This window comes from Leuciscus leuciscus (genome assembly GCF_965113295.1).
Source record: "Leuciscus leuciscus genome assembly, chromosome: 21".
Classification (NCBI taxonomy): domain Eukaryota; kingdom Metazoa; phylum Chordata; class Actinopteri; order Cypriniformes; family Leuciscidae; genus Leuciscus; species Leuciscus leuciscus.
The window spans coordinates 30,152,438-30,164,787 of NC_138745.1; the positions used below are offsets into that span (position 1 = coordinate 30,152,438).

The window sequence follows — 12,350 nt, forward strand, 5'->3', positions numbered from 1 at the left end:
CATGTCATCCAAGATGTCCATGTCTTTCTTTCTTCAGTCGAAAAGAAATTAAGGTTTTTGATGAAAACATTCCAGGATTTTTTCACATATTATGGATTCCATTGGGACCCAAACGGTTCAAGGTCCAAATGACAGTTTCATTGCCGCTTCAAAGGGCTTTAAACGATACCAGACGATGAATAAGGGTCTTATCTAGCGAAACGATCGGTCATTTCAAAAATAAAATAAAAAGTTGACGTTTTATAAGCACAAATGTTCGGCTTGCTCTGTTCTGTGATGCGCGTTCGTGACGTCACGTAATACGCAATTACGTTGAAAAGGTCACGCTTGAAAAATTGAAGAAAATGTTCTTTTTGGCTTTTTAATATTAAAACACTCAGGATGCGCACACGAAATGGGCATTTTAAACGATAAACTGACACAAATACATTTGAAAATGTTTATATGGTCCTCCTTCCGCACATTTGTAAACACATCAAACTTGACCTTTTCAACGTAATTGCGTATTACGTGACGTCACGAACGCGCATCACAGAACAGAGCAAGGCGAACATTTGTGCTTATAAAACGTCAACTTTTTATTTTATTTTTGAAATGACCGATCGTTTCGCTAGATAAGACCCTTATTCATCGTCTGGTATCGTTTAAAGCCCTTTGAAGCGGCAATGAAACTGTCATTTGGACCTTGAACCGTTTGGGTCCCAATGGAATCCATAATATGTGGAAAAATCCTGGAATGTTTTCATCAAAAACCTTAATTTCTTTTCGACTGAAGAAAGAAAGACATGGACATCTTGGATGACATGGGGGTGAGTAAATTATCAGCAAAAGTTTTTTCAAAAGTGAACTTCTCCTTTAAGTATAAACTGTCAACCTATTCTCACAATAATCTTGCAGTTTATGTTTTAAACATCAAAATTTTCTAGATTAATGGTTAAGCAGCTTTTAGAGAAGGTTCTGGAGGATCTAGGTGTATCCGACTAGACGAGGAGTGCTGGGAAAGCTCTTCCTCATGCTCATGCATTTTTCCTGATCCAGGAACAGAGAGTTGGCCTTGATTGACAGGTCATGCTCCAGAGTAACTTTCGTCTTCACCAGGGTCTGCAGGGTGTTCTCGGCCTCCATCAATCTCTGTCTCAGCTTATGAATGGTGTCTTCAATCTCCCTCACTTCTGTAATCAACCTGAGACCAAGGGAAAGACAAGGAGAACAGAGCTTTTTGTGTTTGATTTTACAAAACATTAGTTGTCTGTACATGTATCAAGACCTTTTCATGACAGTTAACACAAATATTGTTTGCTTGTTTTTATTGACTTAATAGGTTACCTATGGTGAGGGTTGTCTCTGCAGAGTTCAACGTTGGGTCTGCGAGTCCTCTCTTCCAGGCGGGTTTGGGCCACTTTAAGTGGGTTCTCTTTGTCTCGGATTGCCTTTTTTAAAGCTTCAATCAGCATCTCAGTCTGGAAGATTTCCTGAAGAGTCTGAATGTGGAAACAAGAAAGCAAGAGAGAGAATGAGAGTTGATTGAATAAGTGACAAAGCCACTTATTCTCTGTGTCCGACTTCCCGGCCCTTCTCAAAGTTAAAATGGTCCAGTCAGGTACACTTATTTCTAGTGTATATCATAATTGACAGTCTAAAGCACTTTAATCTGAAATTAGGTTGGTATTGCTCTCTTCTGGGCAAATTTCCCACCCACCCACACAGCCATGCCAGGACAAAGCAGAAATTTTACCTCTGGGTAAGCAGGACAAATTCGGCTTTTTGTTTATTTTTTTTATTTTATTTGTAAATTACTTAATAGAATTCAAAATGCCACAAAACTTGATTTAATTTGTTCTTTACAGAAAATGTAATTCTACAAATGATCTTCCTTACTAATTATTTGGTTTGCCAAGCTGTAGAGTAAATTTGTATAAAACATTTAAGCATGCTAGATTAGAAAGTTATAACCAATGTTAAATTAACTTCAAAATGTCATTAAACTGATTGATGTGTAAGGTATCTGAAAGGACTTTATAGTTCTCCTCGTTACAGTAGGCCCGTTATCCACATAAATACATAATGGGTCAGGATCAAGTGTAGTTACAGAGACATCTCTTACATAGACACGCTCCCTCACGAAGACATTTTGAAGTAATCTCATTTTGACCAATCACCATCATGAATGATGGTTGTTTATTGGTTACCTCATGCCTCTGATTGCAGCCGTCAAGGGCTTAAACATTATGGACAGCTGACAGAGCTTCTTCATGTCCTTCATTAACCTACAGTCATCTACAATAGACTCCAGAGCTTCCCATCTACATCTTTACAGCATACACAAGTAGGCAAAGAAAAGGGCGTTTACTTTGGGTCCTATCCAGTGAAAGTGAAGTAAGGAGGAAGTAGTATACATCCTATTATTACTAAACAACATGAGACGAATACTACTGTTATTCCAGTTTGTATATATCTAAGATAAAAGTTTACCTTCAAAAGTGACTGAAGGACCTGGATAATTTTAGACTGACATACATTGTGTATCAATCAATCAATCAATACATACATCACTTTGCAGTATGGATTGTTCTGTGAACCTGTTGTGACCTTTTTTATGCAAAAAAACTTGACAAACATCATGCTTTTTTGTATCTATAATAATAATTATTTGTGACTGTTTTGACTATTGACTTCTTTATTTTACAATTTGCAAATTCCCTTATATTTACTTTAATGCATTGCTTTTGAGATGAGGTCAAATAAAAACGAACTGCTAAAGACCAGGGCCCGTATTCATAAAGATTCTAAGAATCCTCTAAGAAAACTCTTAATTTAGCTTAAACACTTTTACGTAGGAGTCTTAGCTTAAAAGTGATTCGGGACCGATCTGAGAGCAACTCTGAGTAAGGAAAAGACAAAAACTTTCATCTTAGTAAGGAGGTGGGGTTGACCCCGTTGCTATGTATGACACAATCTTTTGAAGACTGTGATTGGTTGGTTGTCCAAGAAGGAAAAAAAAAAAAAAGTGATTTTAAGTATAGGGTCTATTCTAAGCCTTCACTTTGAAATTACGTGTGTAATTTTTCCTATTTGACCGTTCTCACACACACACATTATGGGTTTATAAATCCTTTTTTTTTTTTTTTACCATGCTGTTAATTTCCTATAAGGTATTTGATTGGCTTAGAATGATAAAAAAAATTTCCACTCTTTCCAATTACACTGATTGCTGGCATGTCTATTTAAGTGATGGTTTGAATGTTGGTTTGAATGTTGGTTTTAATGTATCAAACATGGAATTTTCCCAGTTGCCAAATATCGTAATGTAGTGATTACTTTCATTTCTGGCGCTATGGCATTTCTGTGCTGTGTCGGAGATGTTAGCGCATCTCTAATAAGATCAGTCACAAACATGATCCCTGCACGATCTAATCTATAGCGTCTTATTAACTCACTGTCATTCATTGTCTTCAACACATTTCTTCTTCCTCTTCGTCTTTCTGCCATTTTCTCCTCTGCTAAAGAAACTCTTAACCCTTCTAAAAGTCCTCGTCCATGCTCCTAACAATTTTGACCTTAAGACCTCTTTTAAGGGTTAAGATGCTTTCTGAATTACTTTTTTCTTTACTAGGATTTTTTCTTTAATTTTAAGAGTAAACGCCCACATTTCTAAGAATTTTCTTAGAATTTTGTCACTAGGAGCTACTCTTTGCATTAAGATTCTTTATGAATACGTGCCCTTAAAAGAGCGGTTAAAAGTAATGACGCAACGTTCAGCATCCTGTGGTTACCTTGGCCAGATGAGCTTGCAGACTGTTCTTGGTGTCTGCCGTCTCAGAGATACGGTTGGTGAATGACACGTTTACGGTGTTAAACTGGTTCCACATCTCGTTTGAAGTGGCATTGAGCAGAATCTCAATCTCATCACGGAGTTTGTGAGATGCGGCGCGTTGGCTCTGAGAATGCAGGATGTTGTCATCGGTGAACTTCGACCAGGAGTCTGGAAGACTGATACTGTTGAGACCATAAAGAAAGTCAATTCTAACATTGATTTATTATTAAGAAAAATCCAGACTCATATCATTCATTGGACTTCATTGTTGTTTTTTAAATAAAACAAAGCTCACGATGGGTCCAGGCGATCGATTCCTCTATAGTAGCTGATTCCGTCAGAGGTGTTCCTGAGATGGTGACACCTGTCATCGATTCTCTGAGCTGTTACCTTGTCACTCAAATCTCTCTCCAGCTCGTGCTGTGCTGCACGATTCGACCTGAGGATATTAATCAGTAGAACCACACATGCATTGTGTTTCAAAGACGCCATTATCATTTGTCAAACTAGGTATACGTCATTTTAAAATTGAAAGCAAAATTGTATGGTTATTTAGAGACTCACGCTAGTTGAGCAATAGCTCGCTCTAAATGTCGCCTCATTCTCTCCTGACATGACTTAATCACCTCTACTTCCTGTAAAAAGGCAAAATTTTATTTAGCAAATAGAAATTACAACTACTTTTTTTCCTATGTGAGTTAATGGATTGATCTGTAATTGAGACATGAAACAAACACAGCTTACTTGAGCATCAGTTGCCTAGGACTGGTTGTGGTCATATAAAATATTTGACCTCATAATGCTTAGAATGGACCCTTTTTTCACATTTTGGGGGTTCTCAGAAGCAGAAGTCATCATAGTTAATGAATAAGAAATTACAACAAATATTTGTTCCCTTTTAGCAAAAGAAAAAGATAAATTTACTCACTCTATGTTTTTGATCATCGTTCTGGCTCTAATCCAGGCAAAAACTTTGACAAAAGCATGATTTTCTCAGCTTTTTGTACAAAAGGTTGCTTTTTTATGAAACGTACTTAAGTGTTGATAAAAAAAAAAGAATGCATGAAGCTAGGAAGGAAAAAAAAAGCTGGCAAGGAAATAGTTAATTGAAAATATTTAAAAAAAACTTTGCTAACTGTGGAAACGCATCATCACAGTCTGTGAAGAGACTCCATTGACCAATCAGAATCACATTCCAGAGAGCCATGTATTACATTTGATGCAATCGAATGGAAAACACATTGCTTAAGAAAGCTCCTCAAAATCCTTGATTCATTACTGATATTTGAGCTTGTTTTTTGGTTTAGATAAAGGCTCACCTTAATCAAATCTCTCTCTACATCATCATGAACCAGATCAATGGACATCCTTTTCTCCCTGTGGAACAAACATTCCTGAGACACCTGGAGAGGAAAGAAAGTAATTAATGTAGATAATTATATATATTTTTTAATTATATATATATATATATATATATATAATTATTATTATTAATTTTATATATATATATATATATATATTTTTTTTTTACAGTGTTCAGAACTAGATATAACAGCGCCAAAAACAAATGTAGTTTTAATAATGACAGGATATTACATAATACACCTCCTCACTCCTCACAAATGTGACAACGGAAGCTCTAGTAAGCAATCACGTCACTATGGAAACATCTTGTGATCATTCTCGTGGTCAGTCCTGTGAGGTGGCGGCAGTGACTCTACACTAATTTGGAACTCATCCAGCACAACACTAGTAGTCACTGTGGTCTCTATGGAAACAGTCTCTTACTGTGACTCAGACGGGTAACTCTGTAAAGACAGAGGTGGAACACACTGAGGTCAGTGTAGATCTAGTGCTCAGTGTGTGTGATTGAGTGTGTATATCTTACACCCATAAAGGTTCTGTTACCAAGTGGTTTCTAACAATGGGTCACCTGACACTCTACTGTGGGCTTTTCTAGTTACTGTGTCTTCAGCTATCACCATGACCCAAATTAGGTGTGTAACTGACTACAGACCACTAGAGCTGTGCCGCTTTCCAAGCACTGATGGAAGATTTGTTACAATAGTAAAAACAAGATGGCCTTTAGCTATTTTTCCAGAGGCGAAATGTGTAAATGTGATGTTTGTTTATGAATTAGGTTAATTAATGTTAATTAAAGTTAAATAACTCAATTTACCATTGACTTTCATGCTGTTGCAGATTAATCACACTAAATTAATGTAGTAAACTATATTATATATAAATATATCACCTGCAGTGGCCCTTCTGTCTCAGCTAGTGCTCTTTCCAGCCTTCTTTTCACATCCGTCAGTACTGATATCTCTGTCACCATGTTGTCTATCTCATGATTGAGCTCAGACCTCCAGAAGCTGATGTCGTTCAGTCTTTCTCCAATGTTCTTGCTGGTGGAGTCCTGAGTTCTGCGAGTCAGCTGGTCCTTATCCTGAATCAGTCGTATCGTGTCTCTTCGAAGCCTTTCGGCACTGTTCCGGGACGACTCTGACTCCCTGTAGTTACTCTGGTTAGACTTGTACCAGTCCTCTGGCATATATCGTGAACTGAGAGCCGTCCTGTTAGAGGGGTAGAACATGGTTTTGGCCCGGACTAAGTCCAGGTTGTCTCTTTGAAGTGCTGATACGGTCGGGATAGCGCTGCCACTTCTAAAGTAAGAATTAGTCCTCCAGGGCATGTTTGAATTCTGGTTGAGGGTAATGGCCTGCTGATGGCTCCTATAACTGGATGCTGTGGTGGATATGGCCGGCAAGAAGTGGCTGGTTTTGGGCCGAGCATAAGTGGCCATCTGGGTGGATCCAATTAGCTCCATGTGTTAATCAATTAGCCACCTTTTCCCTGGAAAATAGAACAGAATCTGCTTTGGAATGTGTGTGGTGTGATTTTGTGGTTAACATTCCTGGGCTGCATGTGTGTGTGTCTCATTTGGCATCTGGCCTTAACATCAGACTGCATTAAATAGTTTAGTGATAATGTCAAATAGAGCAAATTAAACATTTATTAATTCATTAAATTGATTATTTATGTGCACTGCAGTAAAAATGTGACAACTAGCCCCGGTCACAATACAGTATAGCCTATGGAAAAATATAGATATCAAAGTAATATAATTTAACAATTTGAATGTGCATTCTGTTCATCTTTATTTAATATTTGTTAATGTTATTAATTAAAGTTATCATAACTTGTTACTACTTATAGGACATGCAAGGCATCGGCGAACCATTAATATCCTATACGCTTAGAAGAAGCTATAAATGTAATATATTAATTTGTGTATCTGTTAATTTACTTAAGTGCTGAAAGAGACAATATGCAAATATTCGCCTAATTGTAATTCGCTGTGACAAATGATACGTGTAAATTCAATTAAACATGGTCACAGAACATTAATTTGCATGGTATCGTTTTAATATCGTAATATTAACCTAATATCGTGTCCAAAATGCGCCAAATCAAAGAAAAAATCAAACCGACCAATTAACTCGAGCAAGATAATCTGTAAACATCTATATAGGCTATGAGTTTAATAAAAAAGGGTTCTAAACTCACCGTGTGTTTGAATGAGTCATTCGCATGAAGCGCTCGCGCACATGTGTGCAGTCTGTGCACCGTTGACAGGTGAATGCGCGCACCTGTGTGCAGAACAGTGGAGAACTCTACGCATGCGCGAGAGATCTCAAACGGCCCTGTTGTGCATTATTCATAGATAAGCCCTTCACAGGTCGTCATTCCGCGAATCACTTCTGTAAGAGCTCAGTCGAAAGCACAGTTATTCAACTCTTCTGGTTTAGAGGCGGGTATAGCAACCAAACACACACACACACACATATATAGTTGCATGAAAAAAACAGCTAACACATATACATTTGTTTTATTTAAAATAATATAGCCCATATGATTGAGATCACATTATTATTATTTTTTCTAAAAATATCTTGGGTAAAATAATTCAATGCATCTGTCTATACAGTATGAACACAAAATATTCTCATGTCATGCTTTCTGGGCAGCCATACCCCCTGGTGAGTTATTGCAGTGTCTGTCTAGAAACCATTCAGAATACATGAACTAGCAGTAACATAGTTCAACAGGGTCGAATTGATCAGCCGTGGATGAACTGGGACAAAGGGTCATTGTGATCCTCTGAGAGACATTATCATTTATCTTTGTGCCATTGAATGCCAAGCATGCTTAAAGTCCAATGTGATTTGTTTTCATTCACAATTTTCATAATTTAGTTTTCATCCAAACTAATGTATGGCGAGCGAGCGTGCAAATTGTGGTGCAGTGAGCAATCCTTTACCTTTGACGAAGTTTGCGTGTACTGTATATAGATACTTATCTAGACTCTTATCTATACATCTTTTCTTAGTTATTTTTGTGCAGCTTTTGTTTGCCATTTTTCTTTTCTTTGTTACTTTTGTATATAGCTTTGGTCTTTTTTTCCTGGGACTGTTTCACCTCTCAAGCACTGTCAATAAACAGCACTTTACACCTAACATCACTGCGAGTATTGGCATCATTTTTTTTTTTTTTTTTTTTTTTTTTGTGCAAACCCAGTTTCGCCGCACAGCCGGCCTGTGAAGACCTGTTGTCTCATACTGTGTTTTCATTTGCAACTGTAAAGAGTAGTGAGGGCAATCATCCTCAACTTTGCATTCAGGGCTGATGTCTGAGATTGCAGATCTCCATGTCAGTAGTCTAATGTTTCAGATGTGATGATACACTAAAGGCTGAGACTTCAATGTTTGATTCCTGAGTGTTTCAGTACTGCTTATACTTTTGTCTCCACCGACCATCTAACCCAAGGTGTTTGGTGTAATGAGAAAGCAATTCATGTCCAGAGGAGATGGGGATGGGTCTATTTTCTGTGTGCAGTGAAAATGCACAGTTAATATTTCACAAATGAAATGGGCTCGAGATCTTGCCGCAGAGGTGTGGCACATCTGGACAGGAAACACAGCTGGAAGTGAGAATGTAAATGTTGAGTGTAAAGCGAGTAGCACCTCTGCTGAAAGCTGTATGTGTTGACTGATGCTTCGTCCTGTCTAGAGGATAGCATTACTTATATTTGAAATGAAGTGTCCAGATGGAGTGAAGTAATTTATATAAAGTGTTAACCACACTGTAAAAAAAAAATTACATCCCCGACCCCAAGTCAAACATTTCTAGTGACTGGTCAATTTTTCAATTAGCCTGACGTGTTATTTCTCATTGAGCCAATGTTAACAGACTATTGCAACAAGAATTGCACTTGGGCCAATTAAAAAATTTAGATGTGACCAGTCACTAGAAAATTTTGACTTGGAGAGGTTAGAAATTTTTTACAGTGCATGTTTCTATACATTTCTAAATGTTTTTTTTGTTTAGTTTTTTTTTTAAATACCTTTAAATATGAAATGTCCCGCAGGGAATTCTAGGAATGTCAGTTTACAGTTTTTCACTGTGAATTATAATTCGATTTGTTCTGTTTTAAAAACTGTACATTTAACAGTATTTTATTAAATGTCTGGTTATAGATCTTTTACAGTTTTCCCAGTACAGGAAAGTTTTCCCTGTACCTAGTATGGGAACTGAATCGCTAGCGTTTTTACAGATTTTTTTTTTTTTTTTTACAGATTTTACAGTTACTTTTTTTTTTTTTTTTTTGCCCATTAAAAAAAAGTATGTTTTAGTTAACTGACAAAACATCAAAATGTCAGTTTTAAGAAATGATAAAATATAACTTATTAAATTAAATTTGGAGTATAATTTTTTTTCATGTTTCTGAAAGAAGTCAAAGTCTGAATTGATTTGATTAAAAAGACAGTTTAAAATAAATGTTTTCTATTTTAACATATTTTATGTATTTTATTCCTGTGATGGCAAGGCTGAATTTCAGGCAGCCATTACTCCAGTCAAGATGTCATAACTGGACTTTCATATGAAAACTACAGACTTCTCTCTGGTGACATAAATCAAGAAATTCCACACTGTCATGGCTACCATTATTTGTGTATACAATCATCATCCTGAATGGAGGGAATCTGAGCTATGAATCTGTGAATTAGTTGAGAGGGCATCTTCTAATTATTGCATGGCCCCCAATACCTCCACTCCCCCTCAATGAGGATGGGTTACAGCTGCTTTATCAATGATTCATTCAACAGGAAGAGCTAACACTGGGCTGTCTAACACAGCACGATCACCCGTGTGTCCTGTTACAGCCCAGTGCGTCCAGGACTCAGGCTGGGTGTCGTGTGTTTATCCTGCGCTGGGCTCGTGTCTCTCAGTTCTGAACAGGGTGTTGACATGTATTGACTCATGCTAAAGGAAAATTGCTTTGCCGTTGAGTCTCAGAGCCTTCATGGCCTGGAATGTATAAATGTATACATTCTTTTAAAATAAATGTAGTGATTCTTCTTGAATAAATGTATAGATTCTTTTTTAAATAAATGTAGCGATTTGAATAAATATATTGATTCTTTTTGAATAAATGTATTAATGCATTTTGAATAAATGTAACGTTTCTTTTTGAAAAATGTAGTGACTTTTCGAAAGATGTAGCGATTCTTTTTGAAAAATGTAGATTGTTTTTGAATAATGTTTTGCGTTTTCAATAAATGTATAGATTGTTTTTGAATTAATGTATCAATGCGTTTTGAATAAATGTAGTAATAACATTTATAAATGTAATAAATTTAGCGATTCTATTAGAAAAGTAGCTATTTTTTAAATGTAGTGTTTGTATTGATTGATTATGTACTGATTCAATACTGATGTATTGATGCATTTTGAATAAATGTATAATATCATATTTAAAAAGTAGCGATTCTATTCTAAAAAAGTAGCGATTCTATTCTAAAAAAGTTGCGATTCTTTTTGAAAAAAGTAGCGATTCTTTAAAAAAAAGTAGCGATTCTTTTTGAAAAAAGTAGCGATTCTTTTTGAAAAAAGTAGCGATTCAGTAGCAATATATTTTTTTTTAAATGTAGTGGTTTGCATTGATTGATTGTATTGTATTCAATACTGATGTATTGATGTATTTTGAAAAAAAGCATTTTTAAAAAGTGAAAATAAAAAAGTAGCGATTCTTTAAAAAAAGTAGCGATTCTTTTTGAAAAAGTAGCGATTCTTTTTGAAAAAAGTAGCAATTCATTTCGAAAAAAGTAGCAATTATTTTTGAAAAAGTTGCGATTCTTTTTGAAAAAAGTAGCATACTGCTTATTTCAATTGTTTCTTTCTTCTATTGTATTTATCTAAGCTTGTAATTTGTGTAATATTTTCTATGCAGCTTCACTCCCCTACAAAATCACCCCGAATATTCTAGAATGATTTATTATTTTCAAATAGAGCTATTCAAATCATCTGGTAAAATTATTTTTATATCGCAGGGGAAAAAAACACGGCAATGTACGTTTTTCCAATATCTTGTCGCCCTACTAAGTGAAAGAACTCCGTCTAGATGTCCAGGGTTTCATGAGACTGCAACTGCCAATCATTTCATGCAGTTTTTTGTTTATGCTCATTTTCCAGTTTCTTACCAGCCCAGTTCATCTGAGATGCCAGCTCATTGGTTAGAGTAAAGGTCAGCATCCTTCTAATGCACGCCTCAACTGATGCTCCTCCCACAACAGCAAAACAACCAACCTAGTCAGGAACATTCCAGTCAGTCAGTGTTCTATGTTCCAGTCAGGAACATAGAACAAATATGTTCAAATAGGTTACAAAAAAGGCAATGTGGAATGTATGCTACAAAAGATTAAAAACAAACTTGGCCTGTCATGTGTCGAATGAAAAACGTGTTTTTCTCAAAAAACGTAGTTAAATTACCATCACACATCTGGCAACTTCACTTCGAAGAATCCGCTCAGCTTCTTCTAACTCTGTCAACTCTTTTAGAGGGAGCGAAAGAGGAAATGATTGGCAGTTGCAGTCTCATGAAGCCCTGGACATGAGGGCTTCATGAGTTCTTTCACTTCAGACACTAGTTCAGCCAGTGTTTCTGTCTTTTTAGAGTAAGCAATGTCTTGAAAGGGAAAGCAGTTTGAAAAAGGCACAGTATGTCAACAACTGCTATGATACACAGCCTTCATTTTTCATAACCCTTGAAAGCAGTCAATGTTTCTCAGCCCTGGTTCCTCCTCATTCTGGGAGGCTCCCCTCCCAGAATGTTTAAGTTGAATCAGGTTGTTACGTGCTTGAAGATGATAGCGCAGAATTTAAGTGAAATATAACTGTTGCAGTGTGTGCAAGTAGTAGAGACAACCAATAAGCAGAAAAATTAACGTTAAGTATGTTTTAATTGAAAAGGAGCAAAGAGATTACAGAACAATTATAGATATAAAAGAAAGACAAATAAATAGAAAACAAGAATGTCACCAAATCAATGAAATAATCAAAACAAAAAGAAAAATGCAGAAACAAACCCGATATATTCAATGTATATGATGCCTTAAACTATGCTGACTAAAACAGAAAAAGATAGTGACAAACACTCTTCAACTAACAAGAAATAGTACTATCTACCGTTGTTCTA

At 36.2% G+C, this 12,350-nt stretch overlaps 1 protein-coding gene and 1 long non-coding RNA gene across 3 annotated transcripts in view; one reads left to right on the plus strand and one right to left on the minus strand.

Annotated features, from left to right (window-relative positions):
* Window positions 1–12,350, plus strand: part of LOC309485242 — a 46,718-nt gene that overhangs the window by 18,730 nt on the left and 15,638 nt on the right. The window lies entirely within an intron of this gene.
* Window positions 862–11,461, minus strand: tekt3 (tektin 3). Of its 2 annotated transcripts, none has more exons than XM_082151962.1 (8): window positions 11,356–11,461; window positions 6,069–6,667; window positions 5,134–5,217; window positions 4,379–4,449; window positions 4,110–4,253; window positions 3,774–3,996; window positions 1,327–1,481; window positions 862–1,183 (listed from the first exon to the last, which is right to left on the minus strand). In XM_082151962.1, exons 2-8 carry the CDS (start codon window positions 6,639–6,641, stop codon window positions 967–969), a joined length of 1,467 nt encoding a protein of 488 aa, XP_082008088.1. In that variant the 5' UTR covers window positions 6,642–6,667; window positions 11,356–11,461; the 3' UTR covers window positions 862–966. The 2 variants fall into 2 exon arrangements, with proteins under 2 accessions (XP_082008088.1, XP_082008087.1); XM_082151961.1 differs by lacking the exon at window positions 11,356–11,461 and adding an exon at window positions 7,382–7,538.